The sequence below is a fragment of the Fonsecaea nubica genome (assembly GCF_001646965.1).
Source record: "Fonsecaea nubica strain CBS 269.64 chromosome Unknown Scaff107, whole genome shotgun sequence".
In the NCBI taxonomy this organism is placed as follows: domain Eukaryota; kingdom Fungi; phylum Ascomycota; class Eurotiomycetes; order Chaetothyriales; family Herpotrichiellaceae; genus Fonsecaea; species Fonsecaea nubica.
The window spans coordinates 1-25,621 of NW_019173780.1; the positions used below are offsets into that span (position 1 = coordinate 1).

A 25,621-nucleotide genomic window follows, 5' to 3' on the forward strand; every position below is an offset into this window, starting at 1 on the left:
GTTCCGACCTTATCCGTCCGTTCAGTCTGCCCAAGTCTGCAGGATTCACTAAATGGACCGTCTCTGGAATCGCCTGCTTAATTTTGAGGTTGGACTCGCCGTCAAGGTTAGCGGTTTCGATGTAGCAAAGCCCTTCAGGTTCAGAACTTGTGAGCAGGACTCAGTCGGCAGGAAAAGACTCCTCCGACTCGACACGGACGATGTCACCAACAGCAACATTGACCCATTGTGTCCCCACGAAGGTGCAACCTTTTAAAACCCGTCCTTTTGAGTCATTTACGCCCTTGTCTTCTGTCTCTCCCTTCTCTCCCTCCCCCCTTTTTCTCTCCTCTTCCCCTCTTTTCTCTTCTCTCTGCCCGCCCCCCTTTCTACCCTTTCTTTTTCCCACCCCCCCTCGTCCCTCGTGGTATTTTGTTCCCCCTTAAGCACAGACTTCTACCTGGAGCTGGGTTCCGAATTCATCTTGCTTCCCAGGCGAGCGTGGACGAAATGGATTGTAATGGCCATCAACGACCAGTCCCCAGAAACAGATGGCGAGGGAAAGCCGGGGATAAACAGCCCCAAAAGCCAAGTGTTTGTCGCGATTGTTTCTTCCTCTTTCTCCCCACTACATGACCACACACTCTCCGTCAGTCTGCTTGTTGACATTCGATCGAGACATGCGTGTCTTTTGGTGCTTGGGACCTCCTCTCTTGAGGACCTCGAGTCGTTCTCGTGCCTTGGTAAAGTTTTGTGCTGCAAACCAATTAGTTCTCAACATCTTCGAGATGGGGAGCGCTCTACTCACCTGCTGCTCGATAGTACCAACGTTTGGCTTCTTCGATGTCCACCGCCGTGCCGATGCCGACCTCGCTGAAGTAGCCCATTGCATACTCTGCCTTGGCAAGGCCCGAACTCGCGGCTTTCCGTGCCCACAAGAATGCCTCCATGTCGCTTTGTGTAAGCAGCGGTTCTGACCCTGTCAAGTACCAACCGCTCAGCGCCAGTTCTGACTGATGCTCTCCTTGAGCCGCCGCTCGAGTGTACCATGAAATGCTTTGACGAGCATCGATCGGGCAGCCAAGCAAACCATACTCATACGCCGACCCAAGCCGGAACTGCGAGTATTTGTAGCCCAGTTCGGCAGCTTGCTGGAACAGTTGAAAGGCGTATTTCTCATCGCGCACGATATGGTCCGTGGACGAGGCCGATTCGTAAAGGAGGCCCAGTTCATGTAACGCATGAGGATTGTCCTTGTCCGCCCGTTCAGCAGCCCTCTTCAACCACGACACTGCTTCACGTGGATTCTTCTGTTGCGAAAGCAAACCCTTCAACAATATCATTCCCATCTTGTACATGGCTGGCGTGTCTCCGAGTGTTGCTGCTCTTTTGTACCATTGCATCGCTTTCAAAGGATCACGTCGGGTCCCGCCACCTTCTTCGGTCCCCAGTTCGCAGCACACAGCCACTCGATATGCACTCTGGGGATGATTGAGCTTCGCGGCCGACTGGTAGAGAGAAAAGGCCTCTTTCGCGTCCACAGCAAGTCCCAGCATTCCTTGTCCGTAACAATCGGCCAGATAGAACATTGCGTCTGGGTAGTTAGCTCCCACCAGTTTCTTGATCAGTTTATGTGCGTCGAAGATGTACTTTTCGCGGTTCTTCTGTGTGGTCTTCTGGTCTGCTGTCCCGTTCTCATCTGCAAGCACCCTAGCCGCCTCCACCATCTTCTTTGCAAGCTTCAACCCGAGAGCATGGTCGCTGGGACTCCGGAGATACATCTCGCGGAGGCTATTCAGCTCCTGGGCAGTGACAGATGACGAAGGCCCGGAGACCGACCCCTGTTGGTTCGGCTGAGTCGGTGGTGTCGGACCCGATGAGTAGCCGCTGCTGTCTTTGAGTCCTGGCCTCACTGGAGTAGGGTGAGCTGGCAATGCATCCGGGTTAAACTCTGCATTTGAGGTCGGATAGTGCCTGACGGGTACGGGATGTGCAGAGTTCGAAGCGTTGGGCTTAGCAGGGCCGTTAATGAGATTGTCCTGGGTCGCTCTGCGCACTAGTGGGCCTGGTCCATACGGTTGTTGATACTGTTGGGCCTGTCCTGGGTGAACATAGCCTTGGTCAGATGTCAGGGATCCTGCCGGTACAGTTGGTGCCGAAGGAGCACGGTTCTTTTGGGCATAATCCTGATCATATGGGTTCATCATCTCGTAACTTTGTTGCGGTGGCCGTTGCGCATTGCTTGTATGTGGTCGGACGGGATACTGATCCTGGCTAAACGATCGATAGGGCTGGCCATTGTTTGGTAGTGGAGGCCTCGAGGCGTCGGTGTCCATATTCGGCTTAATCCCATTCCGACTGGCAGTACGAGGTGGCGGATATTGTGAGCTAGGCGCATCTTGAGACTGGATGTCCCCGTATGCACTCCTTGCAGGTCCTCCTGCGCCGAAAGTCTCCTGTCCGCCGTAAACTCCTCGATAGGAAGCGGCCTGTGCGGGATTATCGTTTCTACCAGCCATCGCAGGTTGAGAGGAGCCAGGCAAGTCAAACGAGAACTCAGCCAAAGGAGATGTGGTCTGATTAGGAGGGGAAATAGACTGTTTGGTATCAATCTGACCTGGAAACGACCCTGGCCCAGGATAAGTCGGTTTCTGGTAGACGTTGCGATCGAAACCAGTTTGTTGATTTGCAATGATATTGTCTTCCGTTTTCTCATTCACACCAGTCGGAATAGCATCAAAATTTGGAATTTGACTGTCTCTCAACTGGCTGACTTCCCCGTGGCCGTTGGGAGGAAACCCTCGGTATGGGTCGGTACGAAGATCCCCTTGAGGCGCAGGTCCCGGTCCATATCCCTGAGGAACACGGTCTATGGGTGAAACGTGTGCTCTTGACTGAGGGATGAAGTCTGATGAGTAACCCTCATCGAAAATGTAGTTATTTGCCCGACGATCTGGAGGCGGATAATTGCGTGGAGCGTTGTAGTTTGCCGGCGGACTGAACTCTTCCATTCCACCAGGGGGGCCAGGACGAGGTCCGCTTCTATTCCCTGGCGGCGGGGGACCACGCGGAGGGCCTGCTGGCCGCATTCTCGGACTGTTCATCCCGCCCTGCTGTCTGGGGGCCGGTGGTTGTTGATAATTCATCTCCGGAGAGTTTCGACCAGGCGGCATTGGATACGTTTGTTGCGGAAGTGGCGGAGGCCCCATATCGGGGGGACGGTCATGGCGGTCATGCGAGGTCCTAGGACGAGGCGCTTCTTTTCTCGGGCTGTTGGAGGTATGAGGTCTTGCTTCATAACCTCCACTAGGACGGCGTTCGTTCATGTCGAGACTGGCCATGGCGTTGTCCAGACTGCCGTGTCTCTCGTGCCTCATCCTGTCTCCTGGCCTCTTTTTAGGAGGGAAAGCGCCGAATGGATTATCCCAGGACAAGTTCTTAGGGGATGTGGGTTCAGTCAAAATGCGGTCGCGGGCTACAAAGCGTCAGCGTTCAACGTCGATCAAACAATATCACTTAATTCTTACGCCTGAGTCTCCTGGGAGGCGTGGAAGGCTCTGCCCACTGGTTCCTTGGTGGTCTCTGTGCATGGGATCCGCCGTGATCTGGTGGTGCTCTGCCTGACCCATTGGTGCGATAGCGCTCGTCATATGAATATTGCCTCGGAGCAGGGGCACCTTGATCGAATTGGCCTGGCCGGGGAGGTTGCGAATACCCATCGCCATTTTCAACATAGCGTGCCTCATGACCGTTTGGTTGGGGATATTGATTTTGACCTTCCCACTGGGCGTTTCGATCATAACCACCGGGCGCTGGCGCCTGGCCTGGCCCATAACCATTCCGACTCTTTGGATAGTCATTGTAGCGTTGGTTGTCCTGGTTGTAGGGACCCTGACCTCTCCCGTTCTCTTGCCATTGTCTCTGATTATTTCCACTGTCGTATTGGTAGGAGGGAGCTGGGTTTTGTTGCCATTGCTGGCCGTATTGGTTGCCAGCCATCATCGTGGCGGAGAAGCACGAGACCTTGTCTCAGTCTGCCTAAAGAAAACCTGCTTCCCACAGAAACCGCATCGACAGACAGGACCTGGTTGTTGGCGAGGCAGTGCCGCGGGAAAGAGGTGTGATTAATGTTCAGGCTGGATTTCCAGACCGCATCGGGCTGTTATCAAATCAATGTGGCCGCGAGAAACGCCGACCAAATCTTCAGCCGCAGCGAAGCGACAAGAGGTGACGAACAGACAAGGCAAGCAAAATGAGCGCGACCGAGGGGAGGGACGCAGCAACTACACCGATAGCGACCAGGGGAACGAGTGGTGCAGATATGTGTATGGTCGAGTGAGTTGCAAGTAAAAAGGTCGGGTTGTTTGTTGCGGCTGGACGCCGCTCTAGCTAATACCCATTGGCCTCTTCTGGGCTGTTTGACCCAGACGGCTGCTAAACGGCACAGATTTGTTTAGAAGTTCCGGAGGCGCCACCAGGGCTTCAAAGGGGATCGGGACGCGATCACCCGGGCTCGGCTAAGGCTTCTGGTGCTTCTGCCTTTTAGCTTAAGGGGGAGAATGAGGGAATGAGGGGGGTGACGAATACTCCGTACTCGTGAGCGCAGCCCAGAAAGCCCCAAGCAAAATCCAACGTAATATTTTGGACTTTTTACTTGCCGCGGGATCCAATCTGTAGCCACTATCTGTTTTGTTGCAAACCCCAGGTGTGGAATCCCCGTTAGACCGATTTAACTCGCAACAAGGTGCGATTGGGTACAAGACAAATGAACATTCATTCATTGACCTTGACAAAGTCGGAACCTGACCAGGCACGCAGGACAAAGAGCGAACCCCAACCTTTCATGCCAGGCACAAGCCCATGATTCGCCGCAACCAGACCTCTTTGACGACCGACCCCCCGACGATCGCCCGCTAAATGAAGCCTCTAGAACGGGGTTGCGGGCTATAAAGCCACCGATCTCCACGTTAACGAGACGTGGCCCAGACTGCTGGGCCATGGGAGATCCTAGAAAAAGCTGGCTCCCATTGCTCCCGGAGATGGTGGGCTGTGCAAGCAAGATGCATGGAAATCAATCATCAACCGCTATTGGGCTTTGCGTACCGAGTAGACGAGTATTCTCGTCCCTTTGCCTACCCAGCATACGAGCCACGCAAACTCTGGATGATCGAACTCTACTTTGAAACAAGATTTGTCGCAGAACTACACTGGCTTGATTGGACAGCACTGTGGCTTGAAAAGCAAGATGCTAGAGGTCTGCCGCCTGCGCCACAACTCGTTCCCTTTCTTGAAATTTTATTAGGCGATCAAACGGCGATGGTTTGGTGCTCGATCCTTGCTGGCTTCAGAATCCCCATTTAGTGAGAGCACCATCACCCCTTGACCCGGGCCACGACTTTCCGGTTACAGAAGATCCTGACATGAAGCTCCCCAGCTGAATCATCTCGCAGGTCTTGGAGTATGAGTAGCCACTGTCACCATTTTCAGTCGCAAATCAGCTGACAGTCGAATCCTACTCTTTCCGCGTACTCACACAAGGTTCAACGCACATATCACATGTCACAGCGCAAGGCTCGGACAATTTGACCACATCCCCAATTTTCAGAGTCAGGCGTTCAACCGTCACTTTGACCAACCCGCTGAGCTCGTTTCAACACTTATGACCGAGATTTCGATAGCACCAAACCCATCGGCCTGGTAGACCTTTAGCAAACCCTTCGTAGTCAACGCAAGAACGTGAAGTAGAGCTTGGGCACCCACGATCTGCGAGTTCTGGGTTGGTGGGAGGAGCTCGTCTAATGTGATCGTCATCTCTTGTCCTGCATTTCTTCCCTCTCCAGTACCATCTTGCTGTTCTGCCTTCTCTTGGACTTTCGTGTTGACGAAGGTAAGAAAATTGTATGCTTCATTCTCCAGAGTTGCAGCCACCCATTGAGACTGTGCAGCCGTTTGCGTGTCAACAGTCACGGAAGGTCCGTAGAGTTCGAAATCTGGATCAATGTCTGCACCCAGCTGCGCGTCTAGATCTGCGAAGATGTCATCATCGCCCGTGACTCGTGACGTGTCGAAAGGTTCCCGGCTGCTCTGTCTGGACAGCGAAGCTATTCCTCTCCCGAGAAGTGGACTTGCAGAAGTAAGACGCAATCCTCGTCTACTTATAGCAGAAGGTGGTCCTAACTCTATGCCGCCATGGAGACCACCGATGCTTGAGCCCATCCTCGAGATAAGGCCGCTCCCCAAAGGCTGCGCCGAGCTGTGACGAGATCCAGAGATATTCCATGGCATGCTGGACGATTGGTCAGGTAAGGATGGAGGGCCCTGGCGACCAATCTCGGCTTCAAAAGGGAAGTCATCGCCTGGCAATATCAACCCGTTGTCATCGGTATATGGGAATCCCATGTCATCTCCTCCGCGAGCGATTTCATCGTCGGATATTGTCCTGGCTCTTACTCGCCTGTCGTCCTCTCGTTCATCATCCTCAAGGGAACTACTTCGTGATCTTTTCTTTCCGTGTCCCAGTTCGCCGCTCAGCATATCCCACAGCGACTGACCACTGAAGACGGTGAAAGGGTGTGGGACTCTGTCATCCCCGAAACAAGAGGCAACATTCCCCAATCCTTGCTGTAGGATCCAGAATTTGGCGTTCTTCTTGGCCTCGAAGCAGGCTATTTGACTCTGTCTGGTACGAGAAGCAGCTGCCATGTTGGCAAGGTAATTCTGGTTCCACTCGTTGAGATCTCGATTGCTCAATTCTGTCTGTCGATCTGGTCGGATTGCCTTCACACTGCGTCCGCGACGCTCGGGTGCCTCTGCTGTCTCTGAGCTTTCCTCGAATGTTTGGACGGGGGAGGCTGCTTGTGTCGCTTGGCGGAATCCTTCGTCTTCAAGCTCCGGGGTCAGAGGGATTTGAGGAGCTGGTGGTAGGAAGGCTGGTTCATCGTGTCCAACAACATCCATTTCGTCGAAGTCTGGCAATAGCTCATCATCTCTTGCGCTTGGCGGATGTACGCTACCATCCCGGTCGCTAGGCATGAGGTCGATTTGCTGTTGTTGCCCAGCATCGGTTGGTCGCTCAAGGCCCAAAAGACTCTCCGAGACAGCGGGCTGGAGAAAGCCATCCTCATCAACGTCAAAGAGTGGTTCGTGCATGATGGCAGGTTCTTCTTCAAAGACCGAATAAGGATCGGCTCTGCTGCCAGTCTGCATGACAGAGCTTGTCTCTCCATGGATTAACACATCGAGGCCGCCACTGGCTCCAGCAGGCGTATCGAACGAAGGCATCTCAATCTCAAATTCATCGGTCTCGTCGTGGAGAGAGTGGCTGGTCTGGGTTGAAGGCAGTGTGAGAAACGACGAGGCACCAATGGAGGGACTGGAGTCTTCTGACGCGAATCCAAACGCGGAGAGATCGAAGTGGATGTCAAGATCCGGATTGAAATATGGGTCTTCTGGGAGGTTAAGCTGTTCCGGCCTTGTGATAAAGATGAGTCTCATAAGGATGAAGGAAGCATTTATCGACTGACCGCGTCTTTCCAACATCCGGGTCCAGCTCCATCTCTTTCAAGACATGGACCGTGTCCCTCATCTTGTCTCTCAAACTCGTGGCGTCTGTCAATACGTAACCACATTGTCGCTGGAATACGCGAGAGACTCCAAACAGCAGACTGCCTTGTAACCTCAGCGCCAGGGGCACCTCGGGCTCCGTGATGGTCTTGCATGCCTTTTGAAGGTCGACGTCAAGGATCGCGCGACGAGATACCTTTTTCAGGTTGGATTTGGAGCCAAGTGTTGCCACGAGCCTGATGATGAAGTGAGCGCGTGAGGCAAACATTCAGAGGGGGTGTGAGGACCGCCAGAGCGGGAGACTTCGGTCGAGGGGATGGATGAGATGGGATGAGATGGGGAGTAGGAAGTTTCATACCAGATGGTCGCAACGCCATACTGACGATTCGTCAAGACTGTTCATTCCGGACACAAAGGTTGTGGTCAGCGTTTTGTCTCAAGTTGTATCTTCCAGCTGCTCGGCTGTCCAGAAAGAGGAGGACTCACTCTCGTGGCTGTAGAACATGTCGCCTCAACAACTCCGAATATCCTGCCGCATGTAAACTTCCTCGAGAATTCCTTCGAACTGTGACGAGTCCGAACAAAGAGGCCGGCTCGAGGACGTGGGCTGCGGCTGCGGCTGGTAGCAAACCAAGGGGGGGGATCAGAAGTAGGAGCTGGTCAAATGGTCAAGTGCGGTGAGGCATGATCTGGAGAGGGTTGCAGATTGAGAGTCGAGTTGGAAAGTGAATGATTTCAGAACAACGCGAATCCAGAACACGCATGCCATTTCTGTTAGACCCTGTCTCGTTGTGTATGTTCCTGGTATTATCGCCTGTTCCAAAGGATAATGTGCAAAACCGGGTTCCTTTCCAAGCCTGCCATGTTGGCAAGCCTTTCTCAACTGTTCCCTTCCCATCTCTCCCAACCTGATTTATACCTATGAACCTCTCCTTCTCATCACAGTATTACAACGTCCTCTTCCAGGAATCGACTCCAAAGACAGACACTGGCCTGGATCCCTTAGCCGCGAACCTCCTCGGGCTCCTTCTACCGGATTCTCCCAGTTGCGTGCTGGTCTCCACACAATGCTCGAAGCGCACAGGCTGTAACCAGATGCTCGGTTGAAAAGACACAGCGAAAGTCAGAGCATCCATTTGCCCCATTGCCGATACTGCTCTTGTTGTGAATGAACCGACCTGGACCCGAGGAGTGCATTTTTGACCCAAAAAAAGAACATAGCTCACAAGATGGAACTCGTCTGATTAAGCCGGAATTTGTATTCAAATGCTTTTTGGGGTATTGTATCTTGCTGTCGGCGCCTTCGTATATTCTAGTCTAGGTCCATTTCCCTACTCAATGGGAATACCCTCGTACTCCCCATAACCCAGAGCCAAATTCATGTTTTCTGTGCAGATAGAAAGTCAGTATATGCAGAGGACAACACGGTTCAACTGGGGACCTGAGACTTACGAAGACACTGTGTTGCTGCTCCTTTCAACAGGTTGTCAATTGTTGCACAAACGACCACTCTCTTTCCACTGCTGTGGACTGCAAACCCGCCTACTTCCACGCCGTGCTTTTTGGCGATATTCTTCACAAGGGGCGCTTCACCAATAATCTTCAACAGTTTCTCCCCGGCATAGCGGTCTTGATAGAGCGTTCGAATGTCGCGAGACTTCATTTCTTGGTTGAGCGGAATGTTAATTGTATGATGAATGCCCTGGAACCAGACAGCAACATGGGGTATAAATGCCACCGATGTACCTAGTTGGGTGGAGATCTCGCGTTCATGGATGTGGTCCGTGAGACTGTATGGAATGATATTGTCTGTGAGGTTGTTGACGTCGTTCTTCGGAGACGGTTTGGTGCCTGCACCTGAATACCCTGAGACGCCGAATACTGTGGGTTGACCACCCAAGTATGGCACCAAAGGCGCAATGCCTAACTGTGCGGCTGTAGCATAGCAGCCTGGGTTCGAGATTCTTGTAGCCCTTGCGATGGCGGACCGGTCAACTAGTTCCGGTAGACCATAAGTCCAGTTCGGATCGAATCTGTAGTCGGCGCTTAAATCGATAATGACACTGTTTTTGCCGACCTGGTCGATGGCATCGACAAATGGCTTGCAAACGCCGTTTGGCAGGGCCATTACCCAGCAATCCACGTCTTCATTCTCTTCCATTTGTCGAACGTCTTCCACGGTTAGGTTTTCGTAGATGATTTCGCGTCTGTCATATCCCTCAAGCTTCCTGCCAGCAAGCTCCCGCGATGATACATGACGCAGATCCATGTGGGGGTGGCGATTAAGGAGGTCGATAAGAGCTTTTCCGGTATAGCCTCGAGCTCCAATGAGGGCTACCCGCGAAGGCTTGCTGTTGGAGCTGTTCTTGGAACCGAGAGGTGGGTTCGGATTGGTTGTAGAGTATGTGCGAATAGAAAGGGCAGGCTTTGTGACATATCTTGCTTGTCGTGCTGAACGTAATGGGTTGGCCGACGTTGAGAATGTCCGCTTCTGTGTCACCCCTTGAGCAGTAGTGCTGGCCACATTGGACGCCGCTCTGGCTGCACGGTGCAGCTTTGCCTCGAGATTGATATCACCAAACAACTGACGGCCATGTTTTGTGAATTCGACCATAAGGTCCTTAACCTCATCGCTGGTCTCAAGACCGTACCAAAAGAGGACTTCGCCATCTTTGGAGAGACTACCATCGGCCTTGTCGAAGAACCAAGTCAAGTTCTCATCGTCTTCCTTGACAGTCCACATCAGCTTGGGGAAATCCTTCTTGATGGCGGCGAAGATATTGTCTGCTACGTTGGTCAGCCAGCCATTCCTGGTGATGGTCAGGGTTGCCAGCTGAGCCAATGTTGTCTCTCCACCTGGTGGCAGGACAAGGGCAAACGCCTCCATCGGTTCATCGAAGTAAGCCTTAAAGTCTCGTGTATGGAGGAACTTGATGTAGCGATCCACAATGGCGGGGGCGTCAAGTCCAGCCCGATCACGGATGAGGACTTCCTTCAGTTTGTTGAGGTCTTTGAACTGGTCGATAGAGGCGTTGACATGAACTTTGTTGCCCCGTCGAATCAGAGTACCGGCTCCAGAATCCGTGAACAGTTCCTTTTGCAAATCAGCGGGATGAATGATGGCAACGCTCGAGCTGCGAGGCAGATCCATAAGAAGCTCCTTCATCTCCTTGATCTTCAACCTGGTACCGTGGCGAACCCACCACTGTTGCATGAGGTGGTCATATTCTTCATCCAAGTTGATGGCGGAGATCTTCTCCTTCGTGTCGCCATTGAACAACCCACCCTTCTCGGAGAGGTAGACAATCTTCAAAGGCTGGAGCGCTCGAGCTAGCTCACCGGCCGCAACATCTGCATTCACGTTCAAGACTTGGCCGTCCGATGTCTCGGCCATGGACGTCAAGATGGGCAGGCATCCTGCCTGAATGGCAGCTTCGATCGGTCTCTTATCAACACGTCTGATCTTGCCCACGAGATTGTATTTCTCCTTGTCAAGATAATCCGCTGTAAAAACCCCAGAGGTGATTGGTCTGGCTCGAACACCTAGACGCTCTAATTCCTCTACCAGCCGTAAATTCTCCTCGAGAAACAGCGCTCGTGCGATGCCCAGTGTCTTGGGATCTGTGACCCGAATTCCGTCCTCAAAATGTGGTTCGACCCCGGAATCCTCCAGAATCTTATTCAGCTGTGGCCCAGCACCATGAACCACCACTGGATAGAGCCCGACATGGTTGAGGAATGCAAGGGCGGAGGACAGAGTCTGCAGATGCTCGGTCAAGATGGCTCCACCGACCTTGATGACCGCAAATTGCTGGGACGAAACCGAGCTGAAGTGCGACAAGTACTGTTGAACCTCCCTCTTGGAGCCAATGTTACTGAGCAACTGTACCACCGTTGACCTCGTCGAGGGATACGATCCTGACGGGGAGGAGTATGTTCGTCGGGAAGATGTCTGCTGTACAGCGAGGGGAGTATATGAAGGTCTAGCAAGGCGGAGAGCTCGAGAACGAAGGGTCGAGGACGCTGCCCGTCGAGTGACTGCTCGCGCAGTAGCAGCTCCCAATGCCGACATCGTGGGCTTTCAGGTCATGCGGCAGCTGATAAGATCTATGGAGTCAATGTCCGGTGTCGGTGACGCAGAAAGTCTTGGTCGCAATATGACAGTTGAGTGCGAGGGAGGAAGAGGGGAGATCAAAACACGGGAAAAGGACAGAGAAAACCCAACTGCAGGTCTATTGAGAGAAACGCCAAAGAACCATATGCCCGAGATCAGAGCTGGGGGAAGAAAAAACTTCTCCAGCGTCGTCTTGGGTCAAAATTTTCTTTGCACTCGCAACTGCTCGATAGCAAAATATTTTGCGGGGTGATGATTGTTGTGCATGAGGTTTACCCAGTGGCAGAACCAACCACAACCCCAACTTTGAAGCCCACCGGCCGTGCCAGCCCAGAAGCCCATTACCAGCCGTGCCTGCGCGGCCACCGCTACTCCGAATTAATGGGTGGCGTGCCCGGGCCTGCGACCAACTCTACGAGGAACAGCTGCGTCTGAGGGAAAATTTTTTTGTCTGGAAAATTCTCTTCGCCGCCTTGCTGCATGATGAACGCATTGCACTGGCATTCTAGCCTGAAGAGGCCGATCGTCATTTACAAGCACTGGTTTCTTTATCTAGCGGACCTGGATTGTGCACGCGTTGAAATTTTACTCGATCCTGCCCAAGTCGAGATTCCTTGCTCAAAAGTCTCATCTCGCGAAGAACGCGCAGTGAAGACTTTCAGATTGCGCTAGAAGTGTTATAGATGACGGTATCATCCTTGGACGGCTTTAGAAGTTGCTTTGCCTATTGTGCGAGTACTGAGGAACACCTGATAAGTGAGCCTGCACGAATCTTCCATCGGGATATCAGCAAGATAAAACATTGCAGGGATTGAATCGCAGAACTCATGGCAGAATCCATTTTATTGAACGCCCAATTGACAAGGGGAAACAAGCCCAGTGTGCATTATTGTAACAAGTGTAGCACCATCCCATCCTATCGTCCCGCCATAAGCGCGCTGCTTGCGAGCACTGTTCAGAAAGAGCTCTCGTTCACGCTTTCGCTTTCGCTGTTGTTCTCGCTTTCACGTGTTTCCTCCAACGTTGGGAAGACTGTGCTGTCGTAATGTTCCAAGGAAAAAGAAGGCAGGTGTCGTTCAAAAGGGGTTGTGGGTTTATCGTGTGGCGACCACTGAAAAAGCATGTTAGCACTCGTGTGATGCATACGAAGCGAAGGGTAGAGGCATACCTGCTGGGACAATAATGACAATGAGTAGCACAATGATGCCGACGATCAAACACATGCGCATCTTCATGTCCTTCCACCACATCTGTTTTCGGACTCGGTTTGCCCCTCTGCGGAAACCCTGTGCGGAAACGGCGAGATTGTCGGTCTTATCTTGCAGCGAGTCTAGTCGCTCGCCTCTTTGCGATACCTTGTTGATATTCTCACGCATAACACCGACGGTATCATCGATTTGCTGTGAGATGAACATGTCAGCTTTCAGCCCAACCAGAGGATGAGGATGGCGGGTCGAGATTGGATAAGATCCCATCATTTCAACGATGAATCTGTGGCAGTTGACAGCGTTCAACTCAGCTAGCGTGCGCTGATGGATTCCGCAACGCAGATTCCATCTGCGACACTGCAGCCGGCAAGATCGACCGTCACTCAACCCCGATATCTTCTTTCGTATGACCTTGCGTCTGGGGCATCATTCACGTACCGCTTGCAGGGCAGCTGTTCTCTGGTTGCTGGCCGGCTGTGCGCCGCCTTGTCCGCCAGCAGGTATATAGGGATCATAAGGCGCTTCTGAAGCCATTTTGATAGTGTTGGTCTCGGAGAGGGATGAAGTGGGATTGAGAAAGGGAAGTCGGTAATAGGGGGTTTCAGGGGTGCCTAGATGGTGACAACGGTCGACAGATCGGAGTGAGGTGCGTAGAGAATCAAGTGCTTGGATGAGGTTGAGAGTCTTGGGATGCTGATGGGGATGAAAGATAGATTGAGACGGAGGTTGGAAGTGCAAAGCTGACGAGGGCTGGTAAATCTGGCGCTTGGACCTGCGACAAGCGCACCACCGATGCTGGGAAGAGGCCGGGCCCCGACCAGGGATTCTGGATTTCTGAGACGAGCAGCAGCGCCACCAACTTGTTTCAGTTCACCAGCGCAAGCACGTGATAGAGAACGGCGCAGTCAAGTACTTGTAGTCACCCAACTCCAGGAGAATTAAATATCGAAATACAAGGACTCACTACCCAGTTCCTACTCAAGTCACTACAAGTACTAAATATTTTCAAGAACACGGCTTTGGAGGATGTGGCAATTTACTAGTTACCACCCACCACCACCTTCAGATTCCGGCTGACGGATGATGGCTGTCTTCGGCCCTCCAAGTAAAAAGAGGCTGTGCTCTAGGCGACCTTACATCAGAACCACTTGTTCATTACTAGTATTAGTATTCGCAACATTGTGCAGAGTTAGACCGCCAGGCTGCACGATTTGCGCACTGACCGCTGCCTCGGTTTGCCGAACAAATCGTGCATTAATGGCGCACTCACCCCATGTTGACTTGCATCTCCTTCCATCATGGCACACATGGTTCTCTGATTCAAATCGATTGCACTTAGCGATAACTTAAATGGCGCAAACGACGTTGTTTTGTGGCCAACTTTCAGTGTAGCCTAGACTCATCAACTCCCGTGTTTTCGTATGTACGAGTACAGCATGGATCCACGGCCTTGAATCCTGCTTGTCAGTGCTGGGGGATGCGCGTGGCGCCCCCTGCAAACCCCTAAATCGAAAAGTGGTGGTTGAGCTCATTCGCCAATCAAAACCCGCCAAGTACATAGAAATGGTGATGCATTATGAACCTCGACCGCGACGCCCGCACCTTCAACCTCATCTATTGCAAGTGCAGACCATTGCAGACCTTGGTTTCGCTAATTTGTGTCTGCTTACCGTCCTGTTCCAATCACCGTCCAATGATTTCTCAACGAAAGTGTTGTAATTGAGCCAGGACCGAGGCGTCCACAGTTTCCCTCGAACGGCCCCGTTGGACGACGGTCGAGAAGACAAGTTCAACCACAATGGCTTCGAGAGGATGGATGTACACTAAAATGGCCGCAGTGTAAGTCCAACTTTTTCCTCCGACTGATTTTATGCTGACATCTCTGCGCTACCCTAGCTTGGTGCTCTGCTGCGCTGGAGGTCCAGCATTAATGTACTAGTAAGACTTGACCTCACCCGCCGACTTCCTCGTTGTCTCCCAGCTATTGCCTTGCTCAGATGGTGTCTTTGCTTGAGATCCCACGGTATCTGACACGCGTGCCTCAGTGTAACACCCGCGGAGGGCGAAGTCTTCAAACGCTTCAACCCCGATCTCCAAAAGCGCAATCTCGAACTGCGAGAACAACGCCTCAAAAATAACGAGGAATTCGTCTCCAAATTAATCGAATATTCCAAATCAGATAAACCAGTATGGATTGTCGCCGCGGAAGCTGAGAAGAAGGAAAAGGCCGACAGGATAAGAAAAGAAGCAGAGGAGGGAACGGATAGAGGGAGTATTCGGGAGCAGATGAGACGAGCACAAGCGGAAGGGAAGTAAAATTCTGTCCATTGCATCTGGGAGGTGATCTTGGACCAAGCCATCTGTACAAAATTCTGCAAACAATACGTTGAAAGCCCCAGTTACCCGCGCTCGCATGAGATTTGCGCAGATTTGGATGGATCGATGCTGTTCCCCGAACGCCCAATGCCGGATGCTGGAGCACCAACTCCTCCCTAGGCGTCGGCAAATTCTTTCTCATGAGAGGGAATACCAGCTTCCCTAAGACGCCTCTTCAGCTCGGGGCTGCAAACATTCTCCAGTATGCCCCAAGCATCTAACCATCCTTGCTAGACAAACAAATCCACAGCCGCCAATCGCAGGCAGCGCAACGCCGTGATGATGCAATTCGCCAAATCATAGCGTATGTCCTCCGCTGTCTAGCTTTCGCAAGCAATGCTGATCGTGTCGAACACAACAATCTGAGGTCTAAAGAACAATCCACCAGGCGCCTCCCACAATGAAGAAAATCAACATAATAGTCAAGATCGCGGCGCCAGCCTTATCCGCCGTGGTAACCTTCTCTTGGTTCAGATCCTCTGGACCAATGGGGCTTGTTGTGCCAGCATTGGGATCTCCCTTACTGGTTCCACCGGAGTCTTGAGTGACGGGACCAGCAACCTGGGTGACCAGATTGGATTGAATGACTTCCAGGGCTGACATTTGTTCACCAACCCCAGTACTGCCATCGAATTGGCCGACCCACCATTTCATTCCACATGAAGTGCCATTGATGCCTCCTGTGCAGGTTGAAGCCGCAGCTGCAGCCGTTGTTTCCAAGATCGGTTTCAAGAGAGGATACGTGAAGGGCGCTCTGACCATGGTTGCTGCCATCCATCGAGCCAGGTAAGCCTTGAACGAGCGCTGATCGATATTACAGGTATCGGACCCGTCGGGATTGACGCCTTCACATGCAACTTCCTTCAGAATATTGTCGTGCAGGAAGACGTTTAGCCTTCCGATGATCCCATTTATCCTTTCCTCCCAAACCGGACTGCCTCCTGTCTGTGTTGAAAAAGGTCAGTAAGACAGATCGAATGACCGTGGAAGGTCGACTTACGAAGTTGTACATGTTGGCTGCCCCAACCAGAAACGTGCCGGCGTTGTATGTCCATTGGATATGATCAAGTTGGGTGCAGTTGAGAGTGTCATCACTCCCATCGAAAAAGTTGTACTCCCCGTCTCGCAACCCAACTGCTGAAACCCAGTCCCACATGCGATCTGCCCAATCGGCATACGTCTGGTTTCCGGTGTAGACCGCGAGGCGAGCACCCATGTTGAAAAAGCATCCGTTGGAAATGGTGTTCTTATAATTGTACCCGCCATTGAACGAAAAAATCTGCCACTTCAGTCCACCTCCACACGAGCTCGTGTCCCATCGCGCTGCCTGCGTGTTAAAAACGGCCTGAGCAAGAGCCAGCCATTGTGGCTGGTCTTCTGGAGGATTGGGAAAGACGTTCTCTGCCGCAGAGAGAGCGGCCATTCCCCAGAAGGCTTGGTCGTCGTTCCCTTCAGTCTTGGTCTGGTTGGGTGGCATGAAATCTTGGTCAGGGCCAACTTGATGGAGCATGGCTTGGGTGGTGATCTCATTGAATGAGTCGTCACCGGTGAAGTACCAGTAGTCTATGAGTGCTCCAAACATTGCACCAGCTTCCCACCAGTAGTATGGAGCAGGAAGATTTCCAGGGACATCTCCAGGTCGGTATCCAGTGTAATACGACACCATTTCATTCGCAACAATTTTCGCGGCGGCTTTGACTGAGTCGGTACTGGTGATGTCAAGCTCTATCGCGAGGGCACTTTGCGTCACTAGTATCGCTGATAACGCCACATGCAGGTATTGTCTTCTTCGAAAGGGTTTCATTGTGATGTGAGAGATGCTGTGAGACGCGAGGGAATTTGCGCAGGCAGTGAAATTGAGGGAGGAACAGCTCTCTTGCGCCTTATCGCCAAAGAATCACCAGGAAAACTATTTGTTCTTCTATACGAGACGTGATTGATGCCGCTCTGTTGGATTGGTTCGGTTGGTTGACGTGGGGGCGATCTTGATCCTTGCCGCAGATCCCAGATCCGCAGATGACGAGGCGGGCAGCCGTTAAAAGGTGGAGCAGAATAGCGAGTGACAGGTTGGTTTGGTGAGCAAGGGAGAGTAGGAGAGCGAGTCTATTGTACAGAACAATTTTGGTCAGTTTGTCAGGTACCGGAGAAAGAACTTGCAGGACAGAGGAGATGCACGAAGGATAACATAGTCACCAGGGTGGAGTGGATTTTCTTTGATTCCTGTGTCCGGTTGTTCCTTGTCTTGTCTTGCATCTCGGGAATGCACGTTGCGTGACTTGCGACGCCCCAAGGACAGCCTCCCCCCCAACGCCGCGACCATAGCCGGGACGTGGCGGAAGCTTGGGGTGGTCTCCAGGCTCCCAGGTGAGTTCATCGGTACCTTAGGTATGCAACTTGGCGGCTATGACGCCTGGGCTGGAGGGACTTGGCGGGGCCCCCTTGACAGGAATGCCTCAACCCAGTTCTCTGGAATGCAGCTAGATACGCACCTTGTGCGTCTGCCTTTACCCAAAGTGCGTAAAACACCAACTCCCAGCCTCTCCAATTGTTCACATTGTCCGTCTCTCACACCATGAATAACTCACTCATTGCCGCTACCTCGCACTCGATCGCTCCATACAGCATATGCTGCAGCTGAAGCCTGCCTTTTCCAGCTATCTCTCGCTCCACCACTCCCTCGCCATCCCGCCTCTATTGCCCAGCCGCCGAGCGTCGTGCCCAGATAGCAATTATGGCTCCTTACCTCCTGGTACACGTCACCACCGTTGCTCACAAGGCCTCTTCCAGGCTATCGGCCTTGGTTGACTCCGCGAGATCCTCAGAAATCCCACTTCTTTGACGAAGCCTACATCCCCTCGTGCTTCTTGTTTCTATCCCCTTTCCCATGTTCCTTACACTCCGAAACAGCCATACGGATTCATCATGTTTACCCCTTGATTAGAGTCTTGGATGCCCAGATCGCAGACTTTTTTCGGGCCATGTCTCAATGTCCATGTAGGGGATGTGTCACGAGCGCCAATAGACCCAAGAGATTCAAGACCGCAGAGCCCTGAGGAGGCGAAGCCACCAGACATTCTCCCGGCTGCTCTCCGTCTCGCAGCCAGCACCGAACGCGAATCGGACTGTCGTACCTTACATGAGGACACCAGCAGCCTGCGGACCTAGACTTACCGTCAATTCTGTCCGGATTCTTACCTACAAGGAGGGAGGCAGTTGTGTGTTCGTTGCCAGGCTGAACATCAAGCTGGGGGTGGATCTCCTTTCTCTGCACAGCCTTCCTTGGTGCCAAGGTCTCAACCCCGACCTCTTGATTTGATATTGTGATGTTGGCTGGGTTGTCTCTGTCTCCTTGGCCACATCTGAGAACAGGCTGACCTACGCGCTGAACTCAGGGGCTTACATGACGTTGTGATTCCGTCCCGTCTCTGTGGAACAGCTCGGCGCTGGATTCAAGTGCGGAGATATGACAGGAGGACGCTGACGTGCAATATCACAACAGAAGCGTCTGCAATCTCAAACCATCCAAAGACAAGACCAGGGGAAGGAAGTCCAATTTGGAAGAGGTATACGAATGGGTTCTTGACCTTGTAATTGCGTCCCAACTGGGTGGATCAGAGCAGCAATCCGATATTTCAAACTGACCTAGCTCGTGAACATTCTGGTAAAGATTGCGTGGCCATGGCGCAGGGGGGTCAGGACGGAATATTGATGTGCAGGAGAATGGGTTAAACTAGGTGTGTGTGCGTTGCGCCAACCATCAATGCCAACGAAACGACTCTGGGACGCGCTTTGCAGCGGTTAGAAACCGAGATCTCTACTACAGCGACATGCCTGACTGTCGGAGCGTCAACTCGGTGTGCGAGGGACAGGAAAGGACCTGGCGTCCGGGGAGGTTCCACATCTCTTACACAAGCCTAGTAAACAGAGCCAGTGCGAGGCGAGTCAGGCATTCGGGAACACGAAATCATCTTCACTCAGATCTTCATCTCAGTCCTTCACTCCAGCTTAAGATTGAGTGCTCGCAGCCAGGGGCATCCGGGGACCAGAAGGAGATCTGAAATCGTAACCATCGTGTCAAAATCATATCCCATCAAGGCAACTACCCATTGAACTTTTGAAGAGGTCGAGAAGGCAAGCCACTTGTGTCCATGGATCAACAATAGCAACGACCACCGCTGCACCAACCTTCTCTCCATTGAGCTTTATCAACAGCACTAGGACAAACCGTATTCGTCGGCCACTTCCAATTGTGATTCGAAGGTTTTCCTGTATAGTCCCCGTGGTCCCATAACCGCCATCACTCGACTTTGCTCAACTTCCCGGCGGCAGCTCGTAGTTTTTGTCTCCTCCACGACTGGCGTTTGACATCAGTCATCGACCACCACTCCCCTTTCCTCACTTTTGCTCAGCCTTCAACAGCTTCAAGATCTCGCTGTCCTTATCCCCGATGACGGCCTTCCCGGTACTCCAATCCACGACGACAGGGCGCGTGAACAGGCTCCCATCCTGCTTGACCTTCCTCAGGGCATCACTCTCACTGGCGGCGCCCTTGACCAGGTCCGCGGCACGACCTGAGCCGACGTACTCGAAGATGCTCTTCAGCTGGTCCGGCGTGGGCGGCTGCTCGGTGATTTCCAGCTCGAACGGGTCTCGGGTCACGGTTTTGTTCTGGTGCGAGTGGTCCGAGGCCTGGTCTTCGGTCGCGGTCTGGGCGGCTTGCGCGGAGGCCTGTTTCAGGAGTGTCTGCGCCCGCACGCTCGCGGGGAGGGAGGGCTTGTGGAACAGGGTAATCACATCGAGGGTCTTGGCCTGGTGGTTCGAGACGATATAAATGGTTAGATTAGGTCGAATCATTTATTTACCTCTCTTTCCCTGATGCGTTGACAATCTCAGAGTGTTCGGAGGGGTTGCTTTGATCAGAGGGGAGGGAAAGAACTGGGTGTATATAGGTGCAGTAGTAATTATCATCGGACTCTGAACATACCATGCGAAACATGTTGGATACAAAAGCTTTCATGGGCTTGGGCTGCCACATGCGATATCGTGCGAGCTGGTTCTGGAGCTCAGGAATGAGCGGGGAGAAAGCTATGTAGTTGGTATGGAGTGCTTGTTGAATGGAAGTAAGTGAAGAAGAAGGACGAAACCCTTGTTTTGAGGAGTGGTTCGAAGCTTGCTTGCTCACTCTCTACTCGGCTGCAATAGGTGGACACTGGGATAACGATCAAACACGATTCGGAAGGTTGCGGTCCTCAGGTTCGCGCGAGACAACGAAATGGACTGCGGAGAGTAGAAGTGCTACGTCATTACCTCCCGTCCAACACGTGATGGGCTGTCGACTGTCTCCGAATTGGGACAAGCACAGCCGACACGATGAGTACCTAGGTACCACTTGTAAACGATCCTCCTGAGCTTTCTCCAAGTCTGACCCTCAGCCTTTCCTTTCTCGGTTTCATTTAACCTCCCTTTGGCTGCTACTAGAAGCTCCCCTTTTGCGTGCTGAGGATCACGGCCCTGGTGCAGAATTTCTTGAAGCGAAGTACCCTCAATAACTCTGTCCCCCGGGCATCATCCAGTGCAACACAGAATCCCTCGTACACTTGATGCTCGCGGTCGGCAAATCCAAGGAAGGACGAAAGACACAATAGATGGGCGTCAGAGCAGTCAAGGACGTAGTCGGGGCAAAGCTCACACCATCCGGCACTGATATTATTGCTGGCGACTTGATTAGAGCTATGTACTCTGTCGAATCCTTAGTGTCAAACTCGGGTAGTGTGTGGCGACCAAGCGGCTCCGGGCAAGGTATACCGAGTAGAAAAATTGATGCCGAGCCTCACGGCAACGCCCACCTGCCCCGCCGCTTTAAACCCACCCTGCATGACTGCGGAGGGACCTTGGTTATTACTTGCATTTTTAACATCTTTTATTTCATTTGATTACTCCTTTCGGATTTTTATCTACAACACTGGTCATCGCCAGCGGGCTGCGCTCTGCGCTAGGCGTACCATGTTTTATAGAGCGGTAGGTGATATCTTATTAGTTATAAAAGGTTCTACATCTGGCAGACACTGATCTCCCTCATACAGGTCGTCGTTGCCGACCCGTTGGCTCGATCGCTCATTCGCGCGAGCCCTCGTCGAAGCCTTAAGCGTTCCCGATACAACCAGCCCGCGTGTCGCTATTCCTCAACAGCTGCCTCCGCCTTACATACGAACTTCCAAGAGCCTCCGCTGCCCAACATCGCACCCGAGAAGAATGTGACATCCCCACAAACGCTGACGGAGAAGATCCTTCAACGCTATTCGGTCGATCTTCCGAAGGGCAAGGTTGTCCGAAGCGGCGACTACGTTCAGATTCGACCTCACAGATGCCTCACACACGATAATACCTGGCCTGTGGCCATGAGATTCATGTCCACAGGTGCCACCAAGATCAAGGATCCTTCTCAGCTGGTCTTTGCGCTTGATCACGATGTACAGAACACGAGCCCCAGTAACTTGAAAAAGTACAAGCAGATACAGGAGTTTGGCAAAAAGCATGGCGTCAACTTTTTCGGTGCAGGTCATGGGATCGGCCACCAAATCATGGCAAGTTTCTCCGCCTCGAATTCATACCAGGAATCGTTAGTTTGCTAACGGATGTGTAGGTTGAAGAGCTTTTCGTTTGGCCAGGAACCCTATGCGTTGGATCTGACAGCCACAGCAACATGTACGGAGCTCTGGCAAGCTTGGGAGTTGCCTTGGTCAGGACCGACGCCGCCGGAATATTCGCTACTGGGAAGAGTTGGTTCCAGTGTCCCCCGGTCGTGCAAGTGAATCTTCTCGGCACACTACCCCCAGGTGTCCGCGGGAAGGATGTTATCATTGCGCTTTGTGGGCTCTTCCCACTGGATGTGCTGAACCACAGCGTTGAATTTGTGGGATCGGAGGAAACCATGGCTAGTATTCCCATGGACGACCGTCTGACAATCAGCAATATGTCGACTGAGTGGTCTGCAACATCTGCAATGGTATGGCACCTGTTTGACTTACAGTCTGCACTTCTGAGCCCGTCTAATTCGTCTTCGTATAGTTTCCGATGGACACGACACTTGAACGTTGGCTCCGATACAAGGCTACAGAGGCAGCAATGTTCCCAGATCGGACGACTCGACAACGAATTACACACGAAATGGTTGACGAACTATTTGCCAACCCTCTTCGATCTGATCCCGGAGCGCATTATGCAAAGAAACTCTACCTTGACCTCTCTACTCTGTCGCCTTACATCTCGGGACCTAACTCGGTCAAAATCTCGACACCCCTGCATGACCTCGCTAAACAAAACATCAAGGTAGACAAGGGATACATCGTAAGCTGCACCAACTCGCGAAGCTCGGATCTGAAGGCTGCAGCCAACGTATTTCAAGCTGCCGCTAAGTCAAATGGCGGCAAGATTCCCAAAATTGCAGACGGCGTTAAGCTATACATTGCAGCAGCTTCAGCCAGAGAGCAGGCTATTGCCGAGGATGAAGGTAGCTGGCAGACCTTGGTTGAGGCTGGAGCCACCGTGCTCCCACCCTCATGTGGCCCGTGTATCGGACTGGTAAGTAGTCGCTGCTCCCCTTGTGGAATTTTGTGTGAAATTGATGCTAAACTCCAATGATACACAGGGCACGGGTCTGCTAGAGGATGGCGAGGTGGGAGTTTCTGCATCCAACCGCAATTTCAAGGGCCGGCTTGGATCAAGACGTGAGTTCTCCTCTTACTATTTCAATTGTGTTTGTGGCATATCAGAGGACTGACGGCGAGAAGTGGCCCATGCATACCTGAGCAGCCCCGAAGTCGTGGCCGCCAGCGTCCTGAACGGCGTTCTTTCAGGTCCTGGTGTGTACGAGGTGCCGGAGAACTATAGCGGCGTACAGCACGGTTACGGCACCGGAAAACCTGCAACAATCGAAAACGAGCTCGACAATGCCCTTGAGCAGCTCGAGTCTCTAATCGACAGGGTTCAGACGACTGCTCAAGTCGGCGACGATGATGCCCAAGCAGTCACGAAGATCCTCCCAGGCTTCCCAGCCAAGATAAGCGGTGAAATCCTCTTCGCCGATGCTGACAATCTTGACACCGACAACATATATGCGGGCAAATATACCTATCAAGACGACATGACGACGGAAGACATGGCAAAAGTCTGCATGGAGAATTATGACCCAGAGTTCAGGTCGATCGTAAAGCCCAACGATATCCTCGTCTCAGGGTTCAATTTTGGAACTGGCTCGTCGAGAGAGCAAGCCGCAACAGCTCTTCTGGCCAGGCACATCCCACTTGTTGTGGCAGGCAGCTTCTCCAACATTTTTGTCCGGAACGGCATTAATAATGCACTGCCGTGTCTAGAACTGCCACGTTTGGTGGAGCGTCTTCGAACTGTCTTCCCAGAAAAGGTGCCTACCAGGCGTACAGGCTGGACCCTGACATGGGATATCTCCCGGAGCACGATTGAGGTACAGGAAGGAGAAAATGGGGAACGGTGGGAGCAGAAGGTTGGAGAATTTCCCGAGAATCTTCAGGAGATTGTGGCAAAGGGGGGGTTGGTAGGATGGATCAAGGCTGAGCTTGCGAAGGCTTCCTGATAGACGGCACTTTGCAGAGACAATGAGGTTGGATTAGACTTGGTGTCCAATCTCGATAGATAGATGCGACATGCGCATGTGACCTTTGTATATGGCAGGGAACCAAATGATAAAAGCAATTGTTGACGAAGAGACTATGAGGACCGGCAAGGCACAAGGCTGAGGGTTGAGGGCGCAGCGCAGTTACATAGTCACATGACTTTAAGGGATTTGACGCCATTCATAAGTCAGGTGACCATAAGCCTTGGAACCAATCAGCTACTTGTATTACGAACCAGTCATTGCCCAAAGCGCCCACGTGAACCGGGGTGCTGGGGCTGAGCACAGGGCGGCGTCACGCGCATCCCAGAAGCAGCATCTGGCAGACCGTCATATTACCTCCTCCTCTTGGCAGCCTTACCGACGTCTCCAGTTCTCCAGTTCCCGACTCCTCCAGCTTTCACATACGACACAACAGTAATCGTTCCCTTGAGGAGTGAACGCTGACTCTGATCCCGACGAGGTGGTTTGGCCCAGATCACAAATCCGCAACCACGTGGTCCAAAAAGAGATATCACGGTAGCGTGCATTGGGAGGCCCATCCGTCATCAAATAAGCGAGGGCAAACCCAACGCCACTATTGTTTTCTTTTTTTCTATCTTGCTGCCGCTGTTGACAGATTGTCTGTTTGCTTGCGGATTGGTCCTGACATGCTCAGGGAGAGAGACTCCCAAAAACAAACAACCCTCCTCCTTCTACCAGAGGTCATCCACCAGACAAACTCCAGTCATGAATGGCATGAGCGGTGGTCAGCCTCGAAAGCGACTAGGTCTACTTGACCTCCCCACCGAGGTTCGACATCAGATCTATGCGTATCTCTTCTGTCACAAACCCAACCCCATCACACTGGGCTTCCACGACTTCTACACGAAGTGGGCGACATGGCCACTCTCGGACGAGGCGAGGGAGACGCCGCACGAGCCGACCTTTCACACGGCGCTGTTTCGCGTGAACAAGGCCATCTCGCGCGACGCGCTGCAGTTCGCGTACGGCGCCAACTCGTTCCGCTTCGACAAGGACATCCAGACGTTTTGTCACCTCGGCGCCATTGCCCTGGCGTCGATCAAGACGCTGCGCGTCTACCGCAACGCCTGGCTGAACAGCTCGTACGCCACGTCCTTCTGGAGGACCTTGGACCGACACTGTCCGGGCCTCGAGCTCATCGTCATCGAAGCTGCATCCCACATCTTGCTGGCCGCCATCCCTTACCTCAAGGACTTCATGGCCTCCATCCCCCACGGCCAGGCCAAACCACGCCTGGTCCTCGACCTCAACGTCTGGGATCGGCACTTCTCCTTCGACTTCCCCGACGGAGACTACCAGACCGCCTTGCAGGACCTGCGAAGGACCATGGTCGAGAGTGACTGGAAGGAGTCGCTGGATCCTTACATCTACGTGATGCGCATGCCGCGGCACGTCAAGGAAATCCGCTTCGCCCTGGACCTGGGGCCCGGCGCCTTTCGCGCTCTGGAGGAGGTGCTGAGCCAGTCCTCTGACCTCTGCTTCGTCCAAGCCGACCAAGCCACGTCCAACGCCGCCGGTCACGTTGCCGGTCGGGGAATCCACCGCTGCTTGATCTGGAAAGAAACCGGTGAATGATGATGATCATCAGGAGGCAGAGGGCACGCGGCAGGCAGCACGCGACGCCCCTTGTTTTCCGTTTTTGAAATCAATCTCTCAAACTTGGGTGATTTGTGGGTTCAACATGCAACAGCGGGAAGAGAGCCACGTAAC

The 25,621-nt window shown here is 52.7% G+C and overlaps 8 protein-coding genes across 8 annotated transcripts; 3 read left to right on the plus strand and 5 right to left on the minus strand.

Moving 5' to 3' along the window:
• Positions 1-607: 607 nt before the first annotated feature.
• AYO20_10261 (hypothetical protein) lies at positions 608-3,978 on the minus strand (the record flags this gene model as incomplete). The annotated part of the gene is made up of 3 exons (XM_022648519.1): positions 608-735; positions 788-3,454; positions 3,507-3,978. 3 exons carry the CDS (start codon positions 3,976-3,978, stop codon positions 608-610), a joined length of 3,267 nt encoding a protein of 1,088 aa, XP_022495473.1.
• Positions 3,979-5,601: 1,623 nt separating this feature from the next.
• Positions 5,602-11,614, minus strand: AYO20_10262 (hypothetical protein; the record flags this gene model as incomplete). The annotated part of the gene is made up of 4 exons (XM_022648520.1): positions 5,602-7,450; positions 7,503-7,778; positions 8,878-8,929; positions 8,995-11,614. The coding sequence occupies 4 exons, from the start codon at positions 11,612-11,614 to the stop codon at positions 5,602-5,604; spliced, it is 4,797 nt and encodes a 1,598-aa protein (XP_022495474.1).
• Positions 11,615-12,750: 1,136 nt separating this feature from the next.
• Positions 12,751-13,398, minus strand: AYO20_10263 (hypothetical protein; the record flags this gene model as incomplete). The annotated part of the gene is made up of 3 exons (XM_022648521.1): positions 12,751-12,767; positions 12,825-13,185; positions 13,303-13,398. 3 exons carry the CDS (start codon positions 13,396-13,398, stop codon positions 12,751-12,753), a joined length of 474 nt encoding a protein of 157 aa, XP_022495475.1.
• Positions 13,399-14,662: 1,264 nt separating this feature from the next.
• On the plus strand, positions 14,663-15,180 carry AYO20_10264 (hypothetical protein; the record flags this gene model as incomplete). The annotated part of the gene is made up of 2 exons (XM_022648522.1): positions 14,663-14,703; positions 14,910-15,180. The coding sequence occupies 2 exons, from the start codon at positions 14,663-14,665 to the stop codon at positions 15,178-15,180; spliced, it is 312 nt and encodes a 103-aa protein (XP_022495476.1).
• Positions 15,181-15,609: 429 nt separating this feature from the next.
• On the minus strand, positions 15,610-17,044 carry AYO20_10265 (hypothetical protein; the record flags this gene model as incomplete). The annotated part of the gene is made up of 2 exons (XM_022648523.1): positions 15,610-16,185; positions 16,241-17,044. 2 exons carry the CDS (start codon positions 17,042-17,044, stop codon positions 15,610-15,612), a joined length of 1,380 nt encoding a protein of 459 aa, XP_022495477.1.
• A 2,591-nt stretch (positions 17,045-19,635) lies between these two features.
• Positions 19,636-20,094, minus strand: AYO20_10266 (hypothetical protein; the record flags this gene model as incomplete). The annotated part of the gene is made up of 1 exon (XM_022648524.1): positions 19,636-20,094. The coding sequence occupies one exon, from the start codon at positions 20,092-20,094 to the stop codon at positions 19,636-19,638; it is 459 nt and encodes a 152-aa protein (XP_022495478.1).
• Positions 20,095-21,243: 1,149 nt separating this feature from the next.
• Positions 21,244-23,848, plus strand: AYO20_10267 (homoaconitase; the record flags this gene model as incomplete). The annotated part of the gene is made up of 6 exons (XM_022648525.1): positions 21,244-21,258; positions 21,324-21,859; positions 21,934-22,246; positions 22,309-22,821; positions 22,889-22,967; positions 23,031-23,848. 6 exons carry the CDS (start codon positions 21,244-21,246, stop codon positions 23,846-23,848), a joined length of 2,274 nt encoding a protein of 757 aa, XP_022495479.1.
• Positions 23,849-24,616: 768 nt separating this feature from the next.
• On the plus strand, positions 24,617-25,486 carry AYO20_10268 (hypothetical protein; the record flags this gene model as incomplete). Its single annotated transcript, XM_022648526.1, has 1 exon — positions 24,617-25,486. The coding sequence occupies one exon, from the start codon at positions 24,617-24,619 to the stop codon at positions 25,484-25,486; it is 870 nt and encodes a 289-aa protein (XP_022495480.1).
• Between the last annotated feature and the right edge of the window lie 135 nt (positions 25,487-25,621).